General features: G+C 35.0%; 1 protein-coding gene across 1 annotated transcript; it reads left to right on the top strand.

The window, feature by feature from the left end:
* On the top strand, positions 1–26,127 carry LOC127877172 (Y+L amino acid transporter 2-like). The gene is made up of 10 exons (XM_052422836.1): positions 1–307; positions 1,601–1,664; positions 9,240–9,365; positions 11,492–11,591; positions 13,577–13,621; positions 14,191–14,314; positions 16,150–16,253; positions 16,518–16,614; positions 18,393–18,542; positions 26,074–26,127. Exons 1-10 carry the CDS (start codon positions 59–61, stop codon positions 26,125–26,127), a joined length of 1,113 nt encoding a protein of 370 aa, XP_052278796.1. The 5' UTR covers positions 1–58.
* Positions 26,128–27,583: the final 1,456 nt, after the last annotated feature.

Raw genomic sequence — 27,583 nt, forward strand, 5'->3', positions numbered from 1 at the left:
TGAAAGTGAATATTTGTTTGTTTCGATTTTTCAAACTCAGCTATTTTTATGAGCTAAAATGGAACCAACACGAACGATATCTCCAGGGATTGTTGTTGAGCAGCAAAAGTTGGAACTTAAGCGTTCTATTTCGCTTTTTCACTGTGTGTCATTAATGTGCTCAGTAACCGGACATGTCTCTGTTTTCGTCGCACCAACTGCTATCCTAAAATATACTGGCTCTATCGGACTATCTTTGATACTATGGGTATTTGGTGGCATAATGAACTTGTTCCTTGCTCTTTGCTTCACTGAACTTGGGATTACCGTATTTCCTCGATTATAAGACGGATTGACTATAAGACGAGACCCCAACTTTAGGTCCAGATTGGCTGTATTTTGCGTAGACTCGCTTATAAGACGGGGCAATTTTTTAAAGACGAAAATCGGTAAAATTTCAATAGTCAAAATTTGTTGGTCGGCCATTTTGTAAGTAAGTACAATACACCAAGTAAGCTCGTTATCGGATTCGTTCCCTGATTCACGTCATCCTATTTTCAATACAGAGTGTATGATTATGTATATTAATATATTAATGTATGCATCAGATTGGCCAATCAAATACCAGGTATGTCATTTAAACTTGATTAGTGTTGGAGGTATAATGCCATCTGTGTCCATTAAACACCCAATTAACGGCTTAATAAACAAGAGTATTGTCTGACAATTAGTTGCTAGCTGTTTGTAGCACCAAGCTATCTGCAGGGGGTCTGTTAGGGGTCAATACTATCTCGAATTGTATCAATAAAACTGCCAATTAACGGCTAGATAACGGTTGCACATGTTGATAGTCAGTCGGCAATAAACAAACTGTCATCTATGACAATAGTGTTTGCACAACAATTGCAGTTTAATTGGAAACAAATAGGTGTTTTATTTAGAAAAATAAAGATACAGATAATAAAGCATGACGTACATTTACCCTGCATTCCCTGAAAATAGAACAAAATATGCAAAACATTATTTATTATAATGAAATAGATAGCCGATATATTTATATCAATTTAAGAAACGTTAATTGTTTCCAACCGATTTATTCAAAATGACATAAGCGATCTAACGCTGATTCTTCACCGCCACAGTAGCAACGATCCGCAGTAAATATTTTGCTGCAAATAGAAAATAATAGAATAATAACAACAGTATTTGTACACATTTGCTTTAATAAATTTTTATGTTTAATTTTTATTCGATTTTAAACTCGCGAGTATTCCAAACAGACATATCATTTATAATATATCATAACATAAGGATGTAAGCGGCAAATCACGTATCTAAACGAAAGTAGTTTCTTTTCTTCATCAGAAATACGGTTATCACTTCACAAAAATTGGTAAAGAAACTTATTTTTTTTTCGTAGACTGCGCTTATAAGACGACCCCCCCACTTTAGGCCTTAAAAAATCGGGAAAAAAACCCGTCTTATAATCGAGGAAATACGGTACATTCTAAACGTTTTTGGACCTTTGCCAGGATTTCTTATTGGATGGGGCTATATGTCCTTAATAAGTGGGCCGTACTGGGCATTTTGTGCATATAGTGCCTCTATTTATGTGTTGAAGCCATTCTATATGGACTGTGAACCCAATGATTCAGCTGTTCGTCTATTTGCCATTTGGATCCTTGGTAAGTTGGTTATTGAATGAAAACAAGAATAACCTCGTGTCTACCCATACGGAGCCGTACGGGTAGCCTTGTGTCTACCCGTACGGAGCCGTACTACTAGCCACTGCCAGGGGTGTGATTTTTCCGCGGGTCGGGTTGTCCCGGGGGTCGCTTCTGAGATTCGCGTAAATTCGTAAAAAAATGTGGGGGAGAGGAGGTACCACCGATTCCTCGGATCACGAAATCAATCCGCATTTTACACTGGTAGATTCTGCCTAAGCATTTTTAAAACGAGCGATATGATTGGCTGTCGTTTTCCAATCTTCCAATTAAAATCGGTTTCTTAAAATTTGTTTGGTACGCTTGCAAATGGCGACGTTGTGAAGCGAAAATTTAGATAATTGAAATGACAAATAGCGAGCGAATGAACGACTGACATCATATAGTTTGATAGGAAAAATGAAATGTGTTTGTCAACAAAAAAGACTACGTTTTAGATACAAGCAACACTATTTTTGTTTAGAAATGTGCACAATGAATTTGTGTCATGGAGACCAGTGTGAGCAAATTGAAGTGCAGTCTACTCGCGAAGTAAAACAATTTAGAAGAGTCGAACATGGAAATAGACAAACATGATTTGATTTATATGTTAGTGGATCTGTGTATAATCAGATTCATATGCATATTCTGCTTTATTATTTTTGTCACGCTGTTCAGTAAACTGGAAAAGCATTGAACTGAAGATGTGATATGCAAGATATTGAAAGGTAAACAAATTAAATATATTAATATTACTCAGTTTAATACATCATTAACACAAGAAAAACACTCAAGTGTGTTTGTTTATATTATGTCCATTTACTGTAATTAAATTAAAAAACTGCTGCTATTGATCACAATAAATACTGTTTACTCTGCATCCTCAGTATGTTAAATGTGAAGTTTAACAGGTTTTTATAAAGAAATATTGTTATGAAGTTCAAAAACTTGTTTATTTTAATGTCTGTTTTAAGGATTTTCATTGCGTTATGTGCGTCATTCGCGTAGTCAAAATCAGTCGACAGAATTTTCCTCCCCTCTGACTTCGCCTCAATCACACCCCTGACTGCCTAGCTTATTAGCCAGCAGGGTTTTTTTTCCACGAATTAGGGACTATACGGACCATGGACCATACGACCCAGACCATAAGGCGCAGATTAGCGGACTATACAGCCCAGATTAGCGGACCATACGGCACATATTTGCGGACTATACGGCCCACATTTGCGGACCATACAAAACATGTGTGAATTAATATTCATTACGTGTTCCATTTCCTTATATTGTATTAATACATTTAATGTAATCTTAAAGTTGATGTAATGACATTAATGACAGTCATTAATGACAGTTGATGTAATGACATTAATGACTACATTCAACCCTACGGAACATGTCAGAATGAATACCGGTATTCTTTTCGTGTTCCACGCCTTTAATATTGTGTTAATAAATTGAATAAAATATTAAAAGTAGCTGAAATAATATTAATAATATTAATGACAACATACTTGTTTAAATTTGAACATTTGCGGACCATACGGCCCCGATTTGGGGACCGTACGGACCATGTCTATATTAATATTTATTTTGTGCTCCACTCCTGCAATATTGTATCAATAAATTTAATAAAATATTAAAAGTTGCTGTAATAACATTAATGACAACATACTTGTTTAAATTTGAACATTTGCAGACCTTACGGACCAGACTATACGGCCAAAATTAGCGGACTATACAGCCCAAATAAGCGAACTATACGGCCCAGATTTGCGGACCATACGGAACATGTCTGAATTAATATTCACTTCGTGTTCTACTTCTTTCAATATTTTATCAATAAAGTAATGACATTGATGACAAAATACTTATATAAATATAAAAATGACGTGGCCGTAAACGGCAATAGTTCTATTGTTTATCGTAAGCCCCAATACTACTCAAAATCAACAAACATTTCGTTCAATACTACTCAAAATCAACAAACATTTCGTTCAATATTTCGTAAAACAAAGTTAAACAATTAAATATCAGTGTTCCTGTTGAAACTGTGGCTATTGCTATAAGGAACACTGATTGTTTAGGTATTAACTTTATTTTACGAAATACTTAACGCAATTTTCATTGATTTTGAGCGTTAATGACACATCAATTATCAATTAGTGAAATTATTAACATCAAACAATATGTGTCATAAATGGGCGTACTCGAGATGCAAACATATGACGATGTTGTCTACAATAAAAACGATTGTCTCACTTTACATGTACCTTTAATTGGTTATTACAGACATGTTAATCAATTGTCAATCAATTATGGTATAATATTCTCAACAATAAGTAACACCAATCACTAAGTGTCATAAATAGGGCGTATTCGAGATGCAAACATAAGAGTCAAAAATGCGAGTGTTGTACCCGTATTGACATTTTAAAATATACATTTGACTGCTAAACTTTCATAACATGTATTAAATAGGTATAAAAACGTGTTTAATAAAGATATATTGATAAAACATGTGTTGCTTGCATTTATTTTTAAAGATAAAAACACATGTGTATTTTTGTAAAATATTTAAGTGTTGTAAGAAATTTTAATAAACTCACCAAGCTGCATCTGTTAATCTTAGTAAGTATTAATGTCCAATTTTATAAAAAGAGATTATATCCATGAATGCATACTGTTTAAATTAATAATTGATGGCACAATTAAAATGATCGAGTTACAAATCTGAGAATAAAATAACTTGATTGAAATAATCATGAACACAAACGTTTCATTACCCGTTTGTTAGTTTTAACAGATGTACAGTATCACAGCATACTAAGAAGTGTAGTATATTTCGTGTATTAAAATAATCTACATGGCGTGAAGACATATGGTCCGTATGGTTCGCAAATCTGGGCCGTATAGTCCGCAAACCTGGGCTGTATGGTCCGCAAATCTGGGCCGTATAGTCCGCAAATCTAGGCCATATAGTCTGGGCCGTATGGTCCGTATACCTTTTTCCACATTTTGTTTTTAAAAAATGTGTCACAAACTGTTCATAAAATTTGTAGCAAACTGTTCAAAATTGTGAAAATGTGAGTCCCGAACTTGTTTAAATGTGACAATTTTAGTTGCAAACTTTTTTAAACTGTCACAATTTGAGTTGCAAAATCAAATTTGTACAAAATGGCCATTTTCTTTGAAGAAAACTACAGCCTTGGCCAGAAAAACATTGATGCAGGAATTTCAATGGGTTTTAATCACTGGTCTAGAATTTTGATTAGTCTAACCAAAGAATTTCTGTCATCAGTTTTGGCGCAGCAAATGTTTGTGTAGTTAAAAGAACAAATAACATCATTTTTGAAAGTTTTACTGCTGTATTAAATAATAAATATATTATATTATGAAATTAATGTAGGAATTATATAATTTTAAACAGTTTCCAAACACTGATACACAATTATGACAAATATGCACTTAATTGTACTTGTATTGCATCAGAACTTAACCACAAATTAATGTTGTAATTCTTACTAAGTACATTTATTTCAATGACCATGATTAATTATAAATAACTTTCAACTAATAAGACATTTTTGCAATGGTATCATGTTAACTCATTCCAATAACTTACTTGACCAGGTCTAATTTGGCCTGTCAGATCTAACTCTACTCAGAATTTAAAAATGAAAGAGGTTTGTTTATCAAACATTTAACAAGCACTGTAATCTTAAGAAAGCATGTTTATTGCCATTCTTTAAAGTGTGTTTAACTTAAATAAATCAGTTTGCTATTACAAGTGGAATAATGGTTGATGTGCTATTCATAAGTATTAAAAGATATGTTTCTTATAGATGGTTTTTAAACAAACCAACAAAATAATTTTTATGCCCCAGGATCGAAAAAGATCGGGTGTATATTGTTTTTGGCCTGTCTGTCATTGTATGTATGTGTGTGTGTGTGTGTGTGTGTGTGTGTGTGTGTGTGTGTGTGTGTGTGTGTGTATGTGTGTGTGTGTGTGTGTGTGTGTGTGTGTGTGTGTGTGTGTGTGTGTGTGTGTGTGTGTGTGTGTGTGTGTGTGTGTGTGTGTGTGTGTGTGTGTGTGTGTGTGTGTGTGTGTGTGTGTGTGTGTGTGTGTGTGTGTGTGTGTGTGTGTGTGTGTGTGTGTGTGTGTATGTGTGTATGTGTGTGTGTGTGTATGTGTGTGTGTGTGTGTGTGTGTGTGTATGTGTGTGTGTGTGTGTGTGTGTGTGTGTGTGTGTGTGTGTGTGTCTGTGTGTGTGTGTGTGTGTGTGTGTGTGTGTGTGTGTGTGTGTGTGTGTGTGTGTGTGTGTGTGTGTGTGTGTGTGTGTGTGTGTGTGTGTGTGTGTGTGTGTGTGTGTGTGTGTGTGTGTGTGTGTGTGTGTGTGTGTGTGTGTGTGTGTGTGTATGTGTCCCAAACTTTAACCAAAACTTAAACCTTGTTCATAACTTTTGCAATTTTCAAGATAGCAACTTGATATGTGGCATGCATGTGTATCTCATGGAGCTGCACATTTTGAGTGGTGAAAGGTCAAGGTCATCCTTCAAGGTCAAAGGTCAAAAAAACAAATTCAAAAACTTTAACCTTCTTCATAACTTTTGCAATATTGAAGATAGCAACATGCATGTGTATCTCATGGAGCTGCAAATTTTGAGTGGTGAAAGGTCAAGGTCATCCTTCAAGGTCAAAGGTCAAATTTATGGTTTCAAAGCGGCGCAATAGGGGGCATTGTGTTTCTGACAAACACATCTCTTGTTTAAAGTTGTTTTCAAACTTATCAAATAAATTGGTTCATGTATAATGCATCCAAGTCTGCCATAGAAATGCAAAATACTTGGAACTTTATGTGTATTAATCGATATGATATTTTTCGTATGTTACTTATCGATGGTCCCAATTTAAAATGTCGAACCTACAAAAACACAAGTTTTCAGGAGACGTATTTTTGTTAAACATTTCTTGCACAAAGTCAAATAAAGATTATTTTAAACATTTTTAAAAGTGTCGCATGATGAACCATGTTCGTATGGAACTAATTTGACGTTAAGTTAATAAATCTGCTGTAAAATGTATCTTCGTCATTTAGACTTGCATTTATGTGATGTTTCGGCAAATTGGACAGCTTATTGTAAGAGATTTTGTTTCAATAGAATAAATTTGTCCATTTTTTCCGTTAGATATAGCAAAGCAATGCGTGTTTTTCTGTTTTACACGGTGGAACAGAGGTGACAACCGCAATTCTTTATTTATAGTGTGGCCTCAACTTAGTAACTTGTGGGAACAATTTTTAAAATAACTTGTGGAAACAACTAAGTACGTTGTCCCCACAACTGTTTAAGTTGAGACCTCAGCTTAGTAACTTGTGGCCACAACTTCATAACTTGCTCCCAAAACTTCAACCTAGTAATTTGTTCATTTAACTTATTAAGTTATTCCTTCAACAAAATAACTTGTGGGAACAACTTATTTATTAAGTTGAGGCCTCAGCTCAGAAACTTGTGGCGACAACTTCATAACTTGTTCCCACAACTTATTAGTTGTTGCCTCAACTAAATAACTTGTGGGACCAACTAACTATGTTGAGGCCACTTATTTAAGTTTAACCAATAAGATCGGGATTTTCATCTTTACCGTTTTATCACAATTAGTACCCCTTATTTTACTAGATGCTCGGGTTTGAGCACTATCCCTGTTAGCTATGGATCCCCCGTTCGAGCCCTATCTGAGCACTTGCCATGTAAGCCATGGATTTCAGATTTGAGCCCCTATCTGAGAGATCGCCAAGTTAGCGACTTGGTTCAGGGTTTGAACCCTGGTGTGAAAACTAGGCACATAAGCGACGGATTCCGGTTGGGAATCCAGGTCTGATACCCCCCTTTTTAAACGATGGGTCTTTGGGTTTTAGCCCCAGTCTAAGGACTTTCCCTGTAAGCGACTTGGATCCCAGTCTGAGCATTCGCTCCCTACGTAACGGATCCTGGTTTGGATGCCCTGCTTGAGCACTCACCCTGTATGCTATGGGCCCCGGGCTCAAATCCCGGTTTAAGTACTTGCCATTTAAGCGAACGGACCCTGATCAAAGTCCTAGTCTTAGCGCCGGACCCGAAAAATGCGGGATTTATAGCTTACAGGGCTAGTGCTCAGACCGGCGCTAGAACCAGAACACCCATAGCTTGCGAGGCTAGCTCTCATTTCGGGACTCGAACGCGGGAAATGTTGCTTACGAAGCTTGTGCTCATTTCGGCAGCCGGTCGCTTAGAAGGCGAGTGCGCAGTATGGTATGTTAGCGACGGCTGTTTGGTTCAAGTCCCTGTGTGAACCTTTAGCTTTCGGTGCGAACGCTCAGACTGAGGGTCGCAACCGGGATCCTTCCCTTACTGGGTAAGTGGTAAGACACAGGCTTGAACCCGGGATCCATAGCTTTCAGGGCTAGTACTCAGACTGGGGCTCGAACCCGGGACCGGTCACTGTTGGTGCAAATTCTCACATCGGAATTCGAGCCGTCGCTTATAGGGTAAATCCTCAAACCGAGGATTGATCTAGAGACCCAAAGCTTTCAGGGCTAGTGCTCGTACTATGATTCGAAACCCGGGGCCGTCGATAACTCCAAATTAGATTTTCAGACCGTCGAAAACTTAGGCATCTTGCACTCGCCTCGTAAACGATGGTTCCCGGGATCGAGCTCCGGTCAGAGGAATTGCCCTTTACAAGAAGGGTCCCGGGTTCAAATCCAAAAAACATGGGACTCGAAACCGGGACCCGACGCGTACGTTGCTAGTGCTCAGACCGGGGATGGAACCCTGAACCCAGTCGCAAACAAGGCAAGTGCTCAGACAGGGACTCAATCCCGGGATCCATAGCTTACAGGGATAGTGCTCAAATCGGCGCACAATATTACGCGTATACAGGTACTAAACGTGATAAAACGGTAAAGATGAAACGGCCTATCTGATTGCTTAAACTATGTTGTGGTCGAAGCTTAATAAGTTGTTCCCACAACACATTAAGTTGTGGTTATAACATAGTAACTTGCGGCCAGAAGTTATTAAGTTGAAGGAACAACTTACTATGTTGAAACCTCAACTTAATAAGTTGTAGGAACAAGCTATTAGTTGCGGCCACAAGTTACTAAGTTAATACCTCAACATTTTATATTATTTTGATATCTTTTTGCGTTTATCAATGCTATAAAATGTACATCATTTAATTTTTTGATAAGCGAACGTTTACGTTTCGTCAATTTGCCTTAACATACATGGCTATATTGATACTTTAATATATTAATAAGCGCGCAAAATGCCGACGTAACAATTTTTTTCAGCTTCGTTATTTTGACTTCAAGCAATTGCGGTTCGTCATTACATCACGTGACTTTATGGGGCTGTTGCGATTGGTTAACTATTTTGTTGTTTTGGGGGTATATGTGCATTGATTTCACGCTTTGCACAGTATCAAAATCGCGAAATGCCAAAAATGTAGGTTCGTCATTTTAAATTGGGACCATCGTTATGTTACTTTAAGTTTTTTTTTCTGCTTTTCTGTTGCAGTAACATTTGTTGCAGTCAACTGTGTGTATGTCAAGTTTGTCACTAAAGTCCAGAGTGTCTTAACATTTACAAAGTTGCTGGCTCTGCTGTTGATCATAATATGCGGAGCAATAAGCCTTTTACAAGGTAACAACTTCTATTATAATATATATTTTGTTTATATATGAAAATAATATGATCTGCAAGGGCTTTTTTTTCTTCAGCAACGGCCTTATAAAGGTGCTTTCCCCAAAGAGAAAGGCCCCTTCCACACAGAGCATTTATTAAAAATGATGCAAATTTCCCCAAATTGTAAGCTTACTTTTGTAATTTTTTTCCTCAGTTTTGTCTAGAATCTTTTCCCCAAAATTGAAGGCCAGGCCCTTTCCCCAAATCAAGAAAAAAGCCCTGTCTACTAACCAAATCAATCAAATTATATTAAATTCAAGAAATACAACCTATTCATGAGTCCTAAAGTCAGTAATCTTTGTTTCTACCACCCACTAAACTTGCTGCTATCAAAAATTTATTTAGTTTGTAAATGAGGCAATCTGAGCTGGATTCTTTGGAAGAAATGACTTTTATTTTGCCATTCAGGGTATTTGACATTATATTAATTAATAGGGATGGCAAAATTATTCGAATATTCGATTGAATGGTCAGTATTTGAATCACAGAATTGATATTCGCATAAACACATTTTTTTAACGTATTTGCCATAATATTTAATGTTCTGCGAGCCGCTTACTAATTGGCACCCGAAATCATTTAGGATTAACATGTTTCATGTGACGTTCTTCGTGTCAAACTGATAACGCGGCCCGTATCAGCGTTGATGGCGCAGTTCAATATACACACTCTAAGAAAGGCCCCGAACTGTTGTTTGTCAATGGGGTGCCAATTAACGGCTTCCATTGACTGGCGAATAATAATTAAGTTTCTGTGATCACAGTATATGAACAGCCATTTAAATGTGTGAATTACTCAAATTGCGCAATACACGCTCTAAGAAAGGGCCCGAATATAAAATGGCGCTGTCACCACCGACGTTGGGATGTACTTTGCATGACTTATTGATATGTTTTTTTTATGAACGTTTATGATATTGTTATTTTACAATTTCAAATAAAAATAAATTTCTATGACATGATGTTTTTCCTTACATTTGTTCTTTAATATTTGTTTTTTTTTTGCATTCTTTATTGATATGTTTCTTTATATTAACGTTCATGCTATTGTGACTTTAAAATTTGAAATAAAAATAAAATTCTATGACATGATGATTTTCCTTCTACTTGTGCCCGATAACAGTATCGGTCATAGTACTAGTCGGTAGCAATACAATTATTCGATAACAACGTTAATAAACAGCCTCATATTCAGCAAACGGACATAACTTAAATAGGCTTTTTCAAAGTTTGTTTTTACAATTAAGCTACATTTTCTATCTATTTCTCAACACAAGAATTGTCAATTCATATTTAATATCCCAACTGGATACGAATCAGAGTAAAAGAAGTTCAATCAATCCAGCCGTTTTATGCGAATATTCGAATATTGAATTGAATGGATTTTTGAACATTCGAATACCGATATATGTATTCGATGCCATCCCTATTTATTATTATAATGATATTATAGTAATAATTAATATGTTCACAAAAAATCCACAATCACCAATTAAACGAATACCAATGCTTAATGGTAATATATTTATGCCCCCCTTGGAAGAAGAGGGGGTATATTGTTTTGCTCATGTCGGTCTGTCGGTTGGTCCGTCCGTCCACCAGATGGTTTCGGGATGATAACTCAAAAACCCTTAGGCCTAGGATCATGAAACTTTATAGGTATATTGATCATGACTGGCAGATGACCCCTATTGATTTTCAGGTCACTAGGTCAAAGGTCAAGGTCACAGTGACAAAAACCGTATTCACACATTGGCTGCCACTACAACTGACAGCCCATATGGGGGGCATGCATGTTTTACAAACAGCGGCTTGTTAAAAATCTAACCCTAATTATTATAGAAAAAAGTTGATAAAAAATTAAATAGCCTGACAATATAAATGATCACTATCTAGGAGCTTGATTAACATTTCACTAGCCCCTATTGGGCCTATAGTGAGCACAAAGAATAGCTTATAATCTACATCATTTCATGATTATCTATATAAATAAAAAGAAACTTGATATAGTTTAATTATCTGACTTAATTTTATTATGTCCATATGATTGTGTTACTGCAGTCTGGTATACCGGTTGTATTTCAGATGGCAGTGCCAACTTATCTGAGCCCTGGGAAGGGACAGAATCAAAACCATTTACTGTTGCAATGTCCTTGTTCTTCTCAGTCTTCACATATGGTGGATGGTACAACTTTTTATTAACTTACTTACTAGTGCATGAATTTCTGCATAACCTGTCATAAAATGATATGATAAATATTCATGAATGTAAATTGCAAATATTTTACAAATTTTTCACAGAATATCTTAAAGACATGAATCTGATAATTGAGTGGGTATGTCTCATTAGATTAATTAGTCCCCTACCGGTCAAACCGGAGGGGACTTATGGTTTTCGCTCTGTGTGTCTGTCACACTTTTCTGGATCCTGCGATAACTTAAAAAGTTCTGAATGTTTTTTTCATGAAAATTGAAACATGGATAGATGGCAATATGGACATTATGCACGTCATTTAGTTTTGTTCCTACGTCAAGAATTATGGTTGCTATATTGGCTACAAATTGACAAGAAATACTGCTGAAAATGGTGTTTTTTCTGGATCCTGCGATAACTTAAAAAGTTCTTAATATTTTTTGCATGAAATTTGAAACATGGATAGATGGCAATATGGACATTATGCATGTCATTTCGTTTTGTTCCTACGTCAAGAATTCTGGTTGCTATGGCAACAAATAGACTAGAAATACTCCTGAAAATGGTGTTTTTTCTGGATCCTGTGATAACTTTAAAAGTTCTTCATATTTTTTGCATAAAACTTGAAACATGGATAGATGGCAATATGGACAATATGCACGTCATTTTATTTTGTTCCTATGTCAAAAATTCTGGTTGCTATGGCAGCAAATAGACTGGAAATACTGCTGAAAATGGTGTTTTTTCTGGATCCTGTGATAACTTTAAAAGTTCTTAATATTTGTTCATGAAACTTGAAATATGGATAGATGGCAATATGGACATTATGGACATCATTTCATTTTGTTCATACGTCAAAAATTCTGGTTGCTATGGCAACAAATAGACTGGAAAAACTGCTGAAAGTGGTGTTTTTTCTGGATCCTGCGATAACTTTAAAAGTTCTTAATATTTGTTCATGAAATTTGAAAAATGGATATATGGCAATATGGACATTATGCACGTCATTTCATTTTGTTCCTACGTCAAAAATTCTGGTTGCTATGGCAGCAAATAGACTGGAAATACTGCTGAAAATAGTGTTTTTTCTGGATTCTGCGATAACTTTAAAAGTTCTTAATATTTGTTCATGAAACTTGTAACATGGATAGATGGCAATATTGACATTATGCACGTCATTTCATTTTGTTCCTACGTCAAAAATTCTGGTTGTTATGGCAAAAATAGATTGGAAATACTGCTGAAAATGGTGTTTTTTTCTGTATCCTGCAATAACTTTAAAAGTTCTTTATATTTTTTCATGGAACTTGAAACATGGATAGATGGCAATATGGACATTATGCACGTCACTTCATTTTGTTCCTATGTAAAAAATTCTGGTTGCTATGGCAACAAATATAAAAAAGAAAAAAAATCTGACAATGGTGGAGCCGGTAGGGGACATATATTAGCTTGGCAATAGTCTTGTTTAATAATGCTTTACCTGTATAGTCATTATGGCTAATGTCAGAGCTGAAAATGAACTCACAATTAAATCACTTTGGTATTATTAACATGTAAAAACAGTAATGTTGAGTGATGTGTAAAGCTTTTAAAGGGTCGCAACTTTATTGATAATATTTGAAAGTACATGTATTATAGAATACAGAATTGATTGAATATGTTCAATGTATCAAAAAAGTTGGTTTTCATACTTGTACTCTAGCAAATTGGAGCTTAAAATAGACTTTGCAGGTAATGCTAGGACATGAATCTAGACTTGTAAAAGCAATAATAGTAAGTAAAGGACAACAATAACATCTTTGCATTACCAGGTGACTAATCATTTCATATGAAAAATGTTTTACCTGACAATATGCAATATAGGTAATTTTTTGCTAATATATGTATTACTCACACATTAGTGACAATACCTTTGCTTAATGCATTTTTGTGTTGGCACCGTCACAATAATTGATATACCTTTTTGTTTTAAGGCAGATTGTTACCAACCTTTTGGAAGAGGTCAAAGACCCCGGCAGGTTTGGAAACTTTATTGTATTATCTATGATAATACTGTCTCTGAAATTCATTAACATTCTGTCTCCGACACTTTTAAGATATTTCAATAAAGCTTTAATATTTATTCTATGTGTCCATTGGCTTGTTAAAAGCCACCACGACATGATTATGTCTTATGTATTCCACCAAAAATACTTTGATGTAACTTTGCATGATCGTCAAGTATCTGCATTGGTCTCCAAAACCCTACCGTTTGTTCATTTGGGAAACCAATGTCATTTTACTGTTAACATAGAAGGTTCTAATTAATGCTTTTAAGACAAATATAATTGTTAATGGAAAATTATGTTTCCTTCGTGTGACTCATGTTCAGTTATAGGATGAGTTGTGACTAAATATAATCAATTGTCTTGATAGAAATGTCCTCAACAATCTGAAAAAACAACTGAAAAGTTGTTAGACTCTTCGATGTATTTTGTTGCAGTTAACGTAAATAATATAATCAATTAGTAGGACACTTTCAATAAAATCAAATGGTAGGACAGGTCTCTGCAGACAAAGTGCCATGAATGTGTTTAATGTGTTTCAGAGATTTGCCACGAGCTGTATACTGGAGTCTGTCGATTATTATTGTTGAATTCACGATGGCAAATCTGGCTTATTATGTTGTCCTCAGTAAATCTGAAATCATGCAGTCTACCACCGTAGCTTTGGTGAGTTCAGCCTTTAAAAAATAAAGCAATAGAAGTATATTAAAAACTAATTTTTATTAATGGTGTATACATCTTCTTTTTGCATAAACATTGTCTTAAACTATGTCAAACCTATTATATAGACTTCATTTCTCCAGATATAAAAATTCTTATCTGAACATTTGAGATGATCGCAACATTTGCAATACGAAAGAACTAGTACAGTGAATTTTTAAAGTATTCTTTTTTTTAATTAATTTTTTTAATTAACACTTTCCAGTGTATACTCTTGAAACTGTTATTCATGTTTAAGGCAAACTTTAAGTTCTGTAAAAAATGTGTTAAATAAAATATGTTTACACCGTTTATATATACTGCGGGACATATTGTTTTTGCCCTGTCTGTTGGTTTGTTTGTTGGTTTGCCTCAAACTTTAACATTTGCATAACTTTTGCAATATTGAAGATAGCTACTTCATATTTGGCATCCATGTGTATATCATGGAGCTGCAAATTTTGAGTGGTGAAAGGTCAATGTCATTCTTTAAGGTCAAAGGTTAAATATATGGGGGGGGGGGGGGCATAGTGTTTCACAAACACATCTGGTTTAATTTTTGCATTATGGCATTACTGAAATTGTCTCTGAATTTATTTGGGAAAAGCATCCCTATCAAAACTTTTTTTTTTTTTTTGCCCTGTCTGTTGGTTTGTTTGTTGGTTTGACTCAAACTTTAACATTTGCATAACTTTTGCAATATTGAAGATAGCAACTTCATATTTGGCACGCATGTGTATATCATGGAGCTGCACATTTTGAGTGGTGAAAGGTCAATGTCATTCTTTAAGGTCAAAGGTTAAATATAGGGGGGGCATAGTGTTTCACAAAGAAATCTGGTCTAATTTTTGAATTATGGCATTACTGAACTTGTTTCTGAATTTATTTGGGAAAAGCATCCCTATCAAAACATTTTTTTTATTTTGTCTTAATTGTTTAGCTAGCATATTGTTTAGTTTTATATATGTACAGGGTTTTGTACTCTCTTTTCTGTAACTTAAAGGCCCTATAAAGGTGGCAAATCCAATTATTATGCATATAAACTAGTGTAATTTTTACCGGAGTTCAGTTACTCTTGCATAAAAAATGATTATAACACAGCTTAGGTGCAACGTTGTGAAGAATTATGGAAGATATACCCGTTTCATTATTGGAAGAAATGTTTACAACTTTGTAACTAACGTGATGTGTAGCCTCAAGGCGGTGACGTAATGCTAAAATAGCCTAAATAAAATTAAAATTCAATTTTAATTTTATTTTAAACAACTTTTTACCAGCAGAAAGTAACTTATTAGATCACTACAAACATTTTAACCATTTTTAAGAGACCTACTTTGTGAGTGATACCGGAAAACGTTGAAAATCAACGATATATTTTTGGTGACCTGAGTCACTTTCACTTTCACCTTCCCAAGTAAACAGCGATGTAAATAAACTGATTGTTTGTAAACACAAATGACTTGGAGGACACTGTATTTTGAGCTTAAAACAAGTTGTATTGCTCATTTTTGTATGGTTTTGTCCAATGGCATATATATATATATATAATGTTTTTTGATAACCTTTATAAATAAAATATGAAAAAAATATTTAAAAATCGGTAAATAATTACGGATTGTCACCTTTATAGAGCCTTTAAGAAGGCTATATATTGTCCACCACTTTAAACATGCTATCATTCAGGGCTGGCATCAAGTTGGCACCCACTCCTGTACACAAATTGTTCTGTTGTATGTGTTCCTTTGAAAATGTCTGTATTGAAAAGGCTAATTTTTGTACTTACATCCAGTTTTTATTTTCAGTTATTTTTCGAGAGGTTCTATCCCCCATTAAAGCCTGTGATCTCCATTCTAGTTGCTCTGACAGCAATTGGGGTACTCAACTGTTCAATATTGGGGCATTCAAGGTACATTTTGTCATTTCATTAGCGATGGTCTTTAAACGAATATTTTAATATGTTTGAAAATTCTGTTATTGACTAGTATCACTTTATATATAATAGATTATTAGTAGAATAGTAGATTTAAACAAATCATCACATTTGTTCAAAAATCTATAAAAGGCTAACACTTTGCACTACATATATGCAATTTAAATAAAGTAAAATAATGAAGTTAGATCTTTCCTTACTGACTTAATGTAGTAAAATACAAATTAAAATATATTTCAGAATTCCGTTTGCTGCATCACGGAACGGGCAGGCTCCATTGCTGTTTTCAATGATTAGCACTAAGTTTATGACCCCGTGGCCTGCTATATTTCTGCTTGTACGTGAACCTATTTATCGTGTTTTCTGCTATTTTAATAGATAATATATATCATCCACTTTTTGTTGTCCAAAAAAGCGACTTTAGCAGAAAAAAATGCAGTGTCTTTTTTGTCATTTCAAAAGATAATATACTGTATTGCGTTTGTTTGTTATCTCAAAAGGTTAACTTATTATGTCTATAATATAATAATATTTGCATACACCTATTTTCTGTATTGAATAAGTTTTTTCTTTCAAGTAATGAAGTGTATGCATAGATTAAACTCAACTAAATCATAGCAATAGTACCGGTAAATACAATAACATGTGTTTTTTTAGGGATGGCAACGAATACCGATTTTGGTGTTCGAATATTCGGTCATCCTTCCGAACGAATATTCGGATATTCGGTAAACATCTGTCGGAAAAAAAATCAACAAAATCAACTTTGTTTACCGTACCATTACTTTATGAATTCTACTTTCGTTTTTACCGAAAGTTCAGTGACTAAATATTGGCACAACGTTGCCGTCGCTAATTCGAAGTTGATTTTGTTGTTTATTTATTATTAGATGTTGATCAAATATTCTTGAATATTTGTTTAAAAGCTTAATCGAGAAAAGGAATCGGAATTTTTCTTCGTTGAAAGGGAGATGGGTAGGGGAATCGGCGAATTGGAAGGTAGGTGGGTTCATTCTTGCGGGAATTGAACGGTAACAGCCACGTCTAGCTTTCAGTGTGAACAACGTCAAAAATTTCAAAACGTTCATATACATTTGGTAATTTTGAGTGACTTTTGTTTATTTTGATATTGAGATTGTTTATAGAGAGATGTAATTGTTAAAATTGATTGATAAAAAACTGTTTTTAAACTTATAATAGTCTACATCTTGGGCGAAATACCAAGAACATTTCTTTCATTAAGTACCTGATCAAATATTGAGTTATTAATTAAAGTTTGGACCTTAGGATAAGCAAATACTCATTAGAGGTTGAGTAAATTATTTTCTAAAAGCTTTTTTGATTGGACAACCTGATTGTAACCATATATGTACGATACGCATTTACTGAATTTAATTAGAGCATAAAAACAAACCATTTTCGATTGGATTTACGTCAATCAAAAATCCTTTGCAGAAGTTCTTATTTGTTTTGTTTTTACACCAAGTCGGCTTTTTCTTTACTCATTTAATCTTTGATAATTTTAAATGTAATTCGAGTCATTAGATCAAATGCGGGTCGGTGTTTTAATTGCCTATGCGATTTGCACCTACACTGTATCATAATTTTGACACAAAGTGACTGTCTTTGGTCAATTAAAGTTTCATAAAGGTAGGCACTTAGCGGGATTTATGACATGTGTACTGTCATCACCATAGCGACGAAATATTGCGACTACCGCAATACACACTGAGATGAGGAACAACTTTTTTAACAATGAAGCAAATGTCACGAATACAAAGTCTTTGAAAATACTTTATTTTTTCTTCCGAATATTCGATTCGGAAAATACTATTCGAATATTCGGTGCGGGACCGAATATTCGGATATTCGTTGACATGTCTGAATAATGAATACATAACAAATAAAAAACACTTTTTTCTATTTGTTATGTATTCATTATGCAGTCATTCTCAGTGTTTCTTTAAAATGAAACCAATCACAATCAATTTTGTATATGCTTTCTAAATCATTTTTTTAGACTTTGTATGTATTGTTTTTTAAAGTATGTCTTCAACCTACAAGCAATACAAATAATAGTGTATCCTTTTCTGAGTAATTCGCTGTTATTTTCAGACAGTGTGGTCAATTGCGATGCTGTTGTCAGGTGCCTTGTTTACCATGATCGAACTCGTGAGCCTGTTCTCCATTCTTTTGAGCTTGTCTGTTGTCGTTACTCTACTGTATTTACGCTGGAAAGAACCAGATATGCCCCGCCCATATAAGGTAAGTCTGCTAAGCAATTGTTTAATTTATTCACTAGTTTTATTTAAAACCATCTTGACACTATTTCATCTCTGCTATATCAGAGCATTCTGCTATATCGGAGCATACGGGTTATCACGACATTTGTGAACTGATTTATACACTACAGGATATTGTGAAATGTCTTCTAAATTGATATTGAAATCTGTCTTTCTTTAAGATAATATAAAGGTATGGTGTTTAAAACCTATTTCTTCCCATTTGTGTTATAGTTCGGGCTGAACAAGCGTGAACAGCATCCTGACTTTAATTTGAATGTAATAAAATATAATCAAACTTACTAAAACATTATATGCCTTTTCATTGATCCATGCGAATTATACTTGCTTGCCAGATTTTTTTTTCAATTGTAAAGTTTTTACATTTCAGACCATGCTGTTTATACCGATTTCACAATTAGTGTTGATCATCGTGGTGCTTTTCCTCAGCATTTATCAAGAACCATACAAACTGGGAAGAGGTCTTGCCATTTTGGTAGCAGGCTTGCCAATATATGTGGTTGGTATAATGTGGAAAGATAAACCCAGGGTTTGCCATACCTTCGTTGGTATGTTAATCTTTTATTATGCCCCCCTTCGAAGAAGAGGGGGTATATTGCTTTGCTCATGTCGGTCGGTCGGTCTGTCGGTCGGTCTGTCGGTCCGTCCACCAGGTGGTTGTCAGACGATAACTCAAGAACGCTTGGACCTAGGATCATGAAACTTCATAGGTACATTGATCATGACTCGCAGATGACCCCTATTGATTTTGAGGTCACTAGGTCAAAGGTCAAGGTCACGGTGACCCGAAATAGTAAAATGGTTTTTGAATGATAACTCAAGAACGCATACGCCTAGGATCATGAAACTTCACAGGTAGATTGATCATGACTCGCAGATGACCCCTATTGATTTTGAGGTCACAAGGTCAAAGGTCAAGGTCACGGTGACCCGAAATAGTAAAATGATTTTCGGATGATAACTCAAGAACGTTTTTGCTTAGGATCATGACACTTCATAGGTACATTGATCGTGACTCGCAGATGGCCCCTATTGATTTTCAGGTCACTAGTTTCGTAATGTTTTTGTGGAATTATTGTTTAATATGTAACAAAAATTATTCAATAAATAGGTGTCTCTAAACATAACAGTATTATTGTGAATTGTGTACATATGTGCCTTATGTTATACGCTGTCAGCATGCCCATAATAGAAATAAGTATTTTTATAAAGTAGGTCATGCGGAGCATTAAAAACTGTTGTCTCTATAAAAATCTCCACGCAGAGTTGTCGTCCCATGCAATCTCTGCAATCACAAGAAAATCCTTCCAGATATTTTTTGTATGGTATTATATTATGAAAAGTAGTATCATTTTCATTTATATTTTTAAAAAGTAGTGTATAAGTTTAGGTTGTTAATTTAAAAAAGGCCTAAATTATAAAAATAACAAAGGGAAAATTATTGTACCACGTGACTGGGTTATCATCACGTGGTTGGTTATAACGGCAGGAATTTGATCGAGCTATGCTGTATCCAGCCAAAACTCTGTGCAGAGGTCGGTGTCTATGCTGAACACTAGTTATTTGCCTTTGAAAGACATGCTGTCCATTTCAATTGCATGTTTCATGAGGATAACTAAGGACACAGTATTTCATATAGCCAGACCGCTGTTATTTTAGAAAACGACTTCTCATAAGCCCCATATATACAATTATTTATGCGCCATGTACGCACTGTTTCAAGTAGCTAAATTGCAAATTTGCCTTACGCTTTTGCGACATTAATGATTATCACAACTATCAACGTTATCATTTGACACGTCTGTTATGTTTCATTAGTACTTTGTAATTTCTTACAACAAATATTGTATAGTTATTAAAATATGCTTAACCATGATATCATCTTATTTCAGAAAAGTACACCACCAATTTTCAGAAACTATTCCTGGTGCGAAAGACTGCTTGATACCATCCGGACTGTACGAAAATGCACAAACCTTGACAGATTCATAATTGCTGTATGAGAAACAAAACCACAATGCACTTAAAGAAAAGTACAAAACAATATTTGTTACCAAGAAACGTCATCCTTCTACTAGCATTAAAGGGACCGGTCAGTTTTACGGTATTTTGTAATATGGCTCAACGTGGCAGGCAACACACACCGCACTTGCTCGTAGCCATTGTAACTACTGTGCGTGCACACTTCTTCTGTGCGATCTTAACCGACATGTTACTTTATCGTGTATACATCACGCCGTGTCCCTTAGTAATCAAGCTCACGCTAACAGTTGAATGTTGGCGTAGTACAACGTGTCTGAAAATAAGCTCTATAATGCTAATGCAAATTCAAAAATTGTCTGTCAAACATGATAATAGTGTGAAGACGTCGTTACAAGTGGCTTAAGGCAGACATGTGACGCTAGCTAGACTGTCGATGTCACTAGAATGTACTGGACATAATGCATCGGTCTATTTCGTGGATGCATCCATGTCTGGTCAACATGTATTGTTGTTTGACATCACTTTTTAACACAGCTTTGTCTTAATTATATACTACAAATGGACGTATATTATCAATTAATATAAAAAAAGCATTGTTGCTTAATAAATATGAATTATAACATTGAACGCAGGTACACATGTAATTATCCACAGCGAAACATGCAAACTTATTCGTAACGTTAAATTGTTTGCATGTTTCTACATTGAAATACGTGTTATTATCTTACTTTTATGCGGTGGACATTTTAAACAATTATTTTGTTTTAAACCATATGATGATATTGTTATTTTTTAATGTCGACAAAAAATTGATTTCTTTTATGTTGATTTTCGAAATGCTATGTATTATTAGTTGAATTTAGAACATTCATGAAAATAACCGATTTTAACGAAACTGCAGATTAGTAATTCGCGGGTTAACCTCTATTTAAAGTGTTTTTTTTAGCTGACCTGATTGCTCAGGTGAGCTTTTGTGACCAGACTTTGTCCGTCGTCTGTCCGTCCGTCCGTCCGTCCACATTTGTTCGTAAACACTCTAGAGGCCACATTTATTGTCCGATATTCATGAAACTTGGTCAGAAGCTTTGTCCCAATGAAATCTCGGTCGAGTTTGAAACTGGGTCGTGCCGGGTCAAAAACTAGGTCACTAGGTCAAAAAAAAGAAAAACTTGTAAACACTGTAGAAGTCACATTTCATACCCAATCTTCATGTAACATTGTCAAAATGTTTGTCTAAATGATATGTTGGTTGAGTTCAAAAGTGGTTCCGGTCCGTTGAAAAACATGGCCGCCAGTGGGCGGGGCAGTTTTCCTTATTTGGCTAAAGAGAAATCTTGTAAACACTCTAGAAGTCACAATTTTTGCCCAATCATCATGGAGGTTGGTCAAAACATTGGTTTTATTGATATCTCGGACGAGTTGGAAAATGGTCCAGATCGGTGAAAAAGCATGGCCGCCAGTGGACGGGGCATTTTTCTCTATTTGTATATAGTGAAAACATGTGAACACTCTAGAAGTCACATTGTTGGCCCAATGTTCATGAAATTTGGTTGGAACATTTGTGTCCTTGAAATGAGAGTTGAGTTCGAATATGGTTCCGGTCAGTTGAATAACATGGCTTCCAGGGGGGGGAGCAGTTTTTCTTATTTGGCTATAGAGAAACCTTGTAAACACTCTAGAAGTCACAATTTTTGCCCAATCATCATGAAAGTTGGTCAAAACATTGGTTTTAAGGATATATGGGACGAGTTCGAAAATGGTCCAGATCGGTGAAAAAACATGGACGCCAGTGGGCGGGGCATTTTTCTCTATATGTATATAGTGTAAAACATGTGAACACTAGAAGTCACATTTTTGGCCCAACGTTTATGAAATTTGGTCAGAACATTTGTTTCCTTGATATGAGAGTTTGGTTCGAAAATGGTTCCGGTCAGTTGAATAACATGGCTGCCAGGGGGGGGGGGGAAGTTTTCCTTATTTGGCTATAGAGAAACCTTGTAAACACTCTAGAAGTCACATTTTTTTGTTGCCCAATCATCATGAAAGTTGGTCAAAACATTGGTTTTATTCATATCTCAGACGAGTTCGAAAATGATCCAGATTGGTGAAAACACATGGCCAATTTTCATGAAATTTGGTCAGAATATTTTTTCCTTGATATGAGAGTTGAGTTCGAAAATGGTTCCGGTCAGTTGAATAACATGGCTGCCAGGGGGGGGGGGGGGCAGTTTTCTTATATTTATATAGTATAAAAAGCTTGTGAACATTCTAAGAGTCACATTTTTTGTCCAATCATCATGAAACTTGGTGAAAAGATTGGTTTTATATATATCACATAATTAATGCCATAATTATTGCTCTTAGATTGTCCAAATTTTCATTATATTATACAAAATCCTTGTTAACACTCTAGAGGTCACAATTTTGTTTCAGATTTTATGAATTTTGGTCATAATATTTATTTTTGTAAGCAAGGTTTGATGTTTGGTAAGGGAGGTCAACTCAAGGTCACCAGGTCAAATCTTACCAAAACAAAAACACTCTATATACCAGAGTTTTGGTTCAATAATGATGAAACTTGACCAGGATGTTTGTCTAGACAATATCTAGGTCAAGTTTGACGTTTGGTAATGATTGAATGAAGCGACTCCGCTCAGGTGAGCGAACTAGGGCCATATTGGCCCTCTTGTTTCAAATTGTTTCGTTCCATTTAATATGTACGTAACCTTGTATAAAATTCGATTAAAATGAAAACTTAAAAAATCTCTTAAACAACAGGGTTCGTGGCTTTATAATTTTAAAATATATCATCGTCTTGCGGTCTTCTACTAAACTCGTTCAAGTCTTGCCCCTGAGGGGTGTCAGTTTTTACCGCGGCCCATGAGTCACGTAATGTTTTAATATAAATATAGCAAAATTATTTAATTTTATTCTCTAAAACGTCAAAACCAAGATGTGTAACATATGGAATATATCAGCTAATGGTATTCTACTAAACCGTTTGTTCAAATTATGCCTCTTTAAATCATGCCCCTTATGTAAAAATTCGTCCCGTCGTGTAGTTCGTTGGTTACGGAACGTTCGCAAATATCTGTTCGTAGCCCTATTGAAAAATTGAGATCAAATAAAAATCGATTATGATTAATACATCGCGCATTATTTTGCAATATTTCATGCGCAAAGTGAAGTGGTTTTCGATAACAACAAGGTTGAACAATGTTGTAGCAGTTAAAAAGTACATACATCATTGAATAACCGTAATTTCATTCTTTAACAATATAACCGTAACTACCTCATTTGTACATCATGTGTTTATTATGTAATCAATGTATTCCTAGTTTGATTGTTATGCCCCGGATCGAATGATCGGGGTTATATTGTTTTTGGCCTGTCTGTCTGTCATTCTGTCACTTTGTCATTCTGTCCCAAAACTAAAGTTTTGCGATAACATTTGCAATATTTAAGATAGAAACTAGATATTTGGCATGCATGTGTATCTCATGGAGCTGCACATTTTGAATAGTGAAAGGTCAAGGTCATTCTTCAAGGTCAATGGTCAAATATATGGCTTTAAAGCGACGCAATCGGGGGCATTGTCTTTCTGACAAACACATCTCTTGTTCAGTCTGTTACATTTACGCCTATACTTAATAATTTAATGCATATTTATATGAAATTCACTTGTGTTTCAATTGCATAAGTTATTGTAGTTCTTTTGCCTCAATTAATTATACCCCCAAAAACGAAGTTTATGGGCGTATATTGGAGTGAGCTTGTCGGTCGGTCTGTCGGTCCGTATTAAGTGCCCGCTCTCTAATTCAAGTTGTTTCATCCGATCTTCACCAAACTTGGTCAGATGTTGTATCTAGATGATGTCTAGGTCAAGTTCGAATATGGGTCGTGCCGGGTAAAAATACCATGCCACGGGGTCACTTAGTGCGTTTTAAACATTGAGCATGGTATCCGCTCTCTAATTCAAGTAGTTTTCATCCGAGCTTCACCAAACTTGGTCAAAAGTTGTATCTAGATGATCTTAAGGCCAAGTTCGAACACGGGCCATGCCAGATCAAAAACTAGGTCACGGAGTCTTTTAGTACGTTTTACACATCCATCATGGTGTCCGCTCTCTAATTCAAGTAGTTTTTATCCGATCTTCACACTGGGTCAGAAGTCGTATCTAGATGATGTGTAGGTCAAGTTTGAACATGGGCCATGCTGGGTCAAAAACAAGGTCACGGGGTAATTTACTGTTTTTTAAAATTGAGCATGCTATGCTTTTTTTTGTTAAGACAACGTGCACAATATTCGGTGTCAATGCGGCATGTCGGGGTATTCGTCACGTCTGTGACAAAGCTCTAGTTTCTATTGCTTTGTCTCAACTGTGTGCCATTTCATTCTTGTGTTAATATTGATTGTAGTCCTATGATTTAATATCGAAAGCCTATATTTTTTAAACACTAACGAAACCATACAACTATATATATATATATACGTTTATATTAAAAAACTGCTGGAACAGTGTCTACAAAGAGTTTGAAATATTAAATGTTCTGTTTGTTTGAAAATTGATGTTACATGCTTATTTACAACAGAATTGTTTGTTTGTTTTTGGATTTTGTGTGTATCTTTATTTGTTGATATATATTTCTAGAGTACTTTTTATGTTGTAAATTATTTTAATAAATCTTATTTTATTTGACGAATGTTCTATATTCGTTTTACCGCGTACCTACTACTGTACATACATTACCCACTTTATGTCGAGCCTTTTGCCTAAGCGCTCACCTCGAAGCCGTGTAATTTAATATTCTTTTTGCTTGCCGAAAACAGTCTGAAGCGTTGTTTAATATGTTATCTTACAAAGAATCGCCTGCAGACATCGCTTTAACCAACTTAGATAATATGCTTTGTAAATACCCTGTTCAACCTAAGGTTATATAACATACTCATAAATATTAAGTCAAAATGTGGACATTTAAAGGCGTAACAAATGGGTCCCAAATAATAAAATGATTTTTATATCAGAATTGATATCATATTTTCTTCTTATATACAGCGATATGTATCCGATATTATACCACATTATTATTATTATTATCTCAAATTCATAATTTGTTTGAAGAAGTTTCCGCCGTGTGGCCCCCTTAAAATCATTGCATGATTGCGTCGTCTGTGGATGTTTCAGTGTTGGGTGATAGATATTAAGCAGTTTAAGCTTACACTGACACTCATACTGGTAGAAAATGCAAAACGTTTTGACAGCTTTTGACTTTAAAGTCATAAAAACGTGAAGAATTGCCTTTCGTCGCAATCGATTCAGCGATCTAAATTGAAAGCCCCAGTCCATATATTGTTTATAACAAATTGAAGTTCGAACATGTTTGGTACGAAAAGAATATTCGCTTATTAAGGCTGTGCTTTAACTTTAATGGTTTTCGGGATCGGGAAAGAGTCGTCCTTTCGAAAATTAGTAACACCTCTTCATATCATAAAGCTATTTGCTTGTTCAGTCCTCCTTCCGAACAAGTCTCAAGAGGACAGATACAATATTGGCAAATGCTTGATGGTGGATCTGATTTGGTGGCAAGTCCAATGATTAATTAGAATCACTGCCTTCTTACATTTGAACAAATAATGTGGTTACTGTGAAACACTCGTCGCTTATGAGCAACCTCTCCTAATTTCACATGCAACCGTAGTCCATAGCCAACGCGTATACTATTAAATAAAAATATCAATGGCAATGGTAAATAATCCATAATAACTCTTTTGTATGATGTAAGTCCTCTTAATGCAGCTAAAGTCCTTATTGACTCCCCTGCACTGCTGTTTGTGCCACTTATTAAACTAAAATCTGGCAATCCAAACAGTTGGTTTTCCGTTCTAAACATTTAACTTACCTCGTCAATAGGATTGTGGTGGTCGAGGAAATCCCCCTCCACACCGTGCAACAATAGTATATATAACTATAGAAGATCATAATGCGTGATTTACAATTTTGCAAGATAGTCAAGTGCTAATATCTGCATACTAAAAAGAACTGTCATAATAGCAATACATGAGTATCTTTTAAAGTATTAAATAATATGTCTAAATTATGCATGTCACAACGCAAAATTTACAGTATTGCTTAGTCGCCAAGTGCTCACAGTTACATAATAAGAGTAATAAAATAATTTCATAAATAGCAACATACCACTTGATACATGTTGTGAAGTTATCAATATAGGGATACATTATACAAGGCACACTTTTCTAACGATACAGACTTAGCAAAATACCCAATTCTTCATTTGAAGTTATAACGTTAGAATCTTGATTTCAGATGGCATTAATTTACTTTAAAATAGTTCACTGGATTGCAAAGTACGATTTTGCTGCGATAACGGTGGGTTTTTAATTTTATTCATTTTACAAGTATATCAAAAATTAGTGAGAAGGAATGCAAGACTGAGAGGAACACTTGTGCTTTTCACATTCACTCAAAAATGTGCTCGATTGTTTCCGGCATAATGTTTATTATGACATAAAAGAGCATTCTGCAGATGCTATATAATTGATTTTATTCAAAAAAAGTTTGTACCAATACATGTTATTCGGAGTATAATTTTATACTGAAACGATTGTAGTGATGAATCTTTGGTTATAGAAAATGGCTTTTCGAAAATATGGTTCCAGTCCTTTAATTCAATTGTTTCAAAGGTGCTTGTCCATTTTAACATACATGTAGGTAAAGTGTCGTTTGTTTTAATAATATTATACATGGGCGGAGAGCCGTTTTGATAACATTTTAAAAAGAGATTGGTACTGAGGAGGAGGACGACGACGACACCGACAACGTAACGCTCTGAGACAAATGTTATGGACAAAGGTGATTGTAAATCAAATGAAAGTGGACAGCTGAATGCCATAATTTTGATATCATTATTATTTCAGTGGTTAGTGATATCAACCATCAAATCAACGCGTTCCTTGTCTCCCAAACAATGGCGGTAAACATTACTATCATAACGTTAAAGT

This window comes from Dreissena polymorpha, chromosome 4 (genome assembly GCF_020536995.1).
Source record: "Dreissena polymorpha isolate Duluth1 chromosome 4, UMN_Dpol_1.0, whole genome shotgun sequence".
Classification (NCBI taxonomy): domain Eukaryota; kingdom Metazoa; phylum Mollusca; class Bivalvia; order Myida; family Dreissenidae; genus Dreissena; species Dreissena polymorpha.

What these genes read in the sequence shown, in the direction of transcription:
- LOC127877172 (XM_052422836.1), top strand. Translation starts at nt 59, where the DNA reads ATGGAACCAACACGAACGATATCTCCAGGGATTGTTGTTGAGCAGCAA. An exon ending in TCACTGAACTTGGGATTACC is followed by an intron (nt 308 to 1,600) that starts GTATTTCCTCGA and finishes TATGTGTTGAAG; the next exon opens with CCATTCTATATGGACTGTGA. An exon ending in GGCCTGCTATATTTCTGCTT is followed by an intron (nt 16,615 to 18,392) that starts GTACGTGAACCT and finishes TGTTATTTTCAG; the next exon opens with ACAGTGTGGTCAATTGCGAT.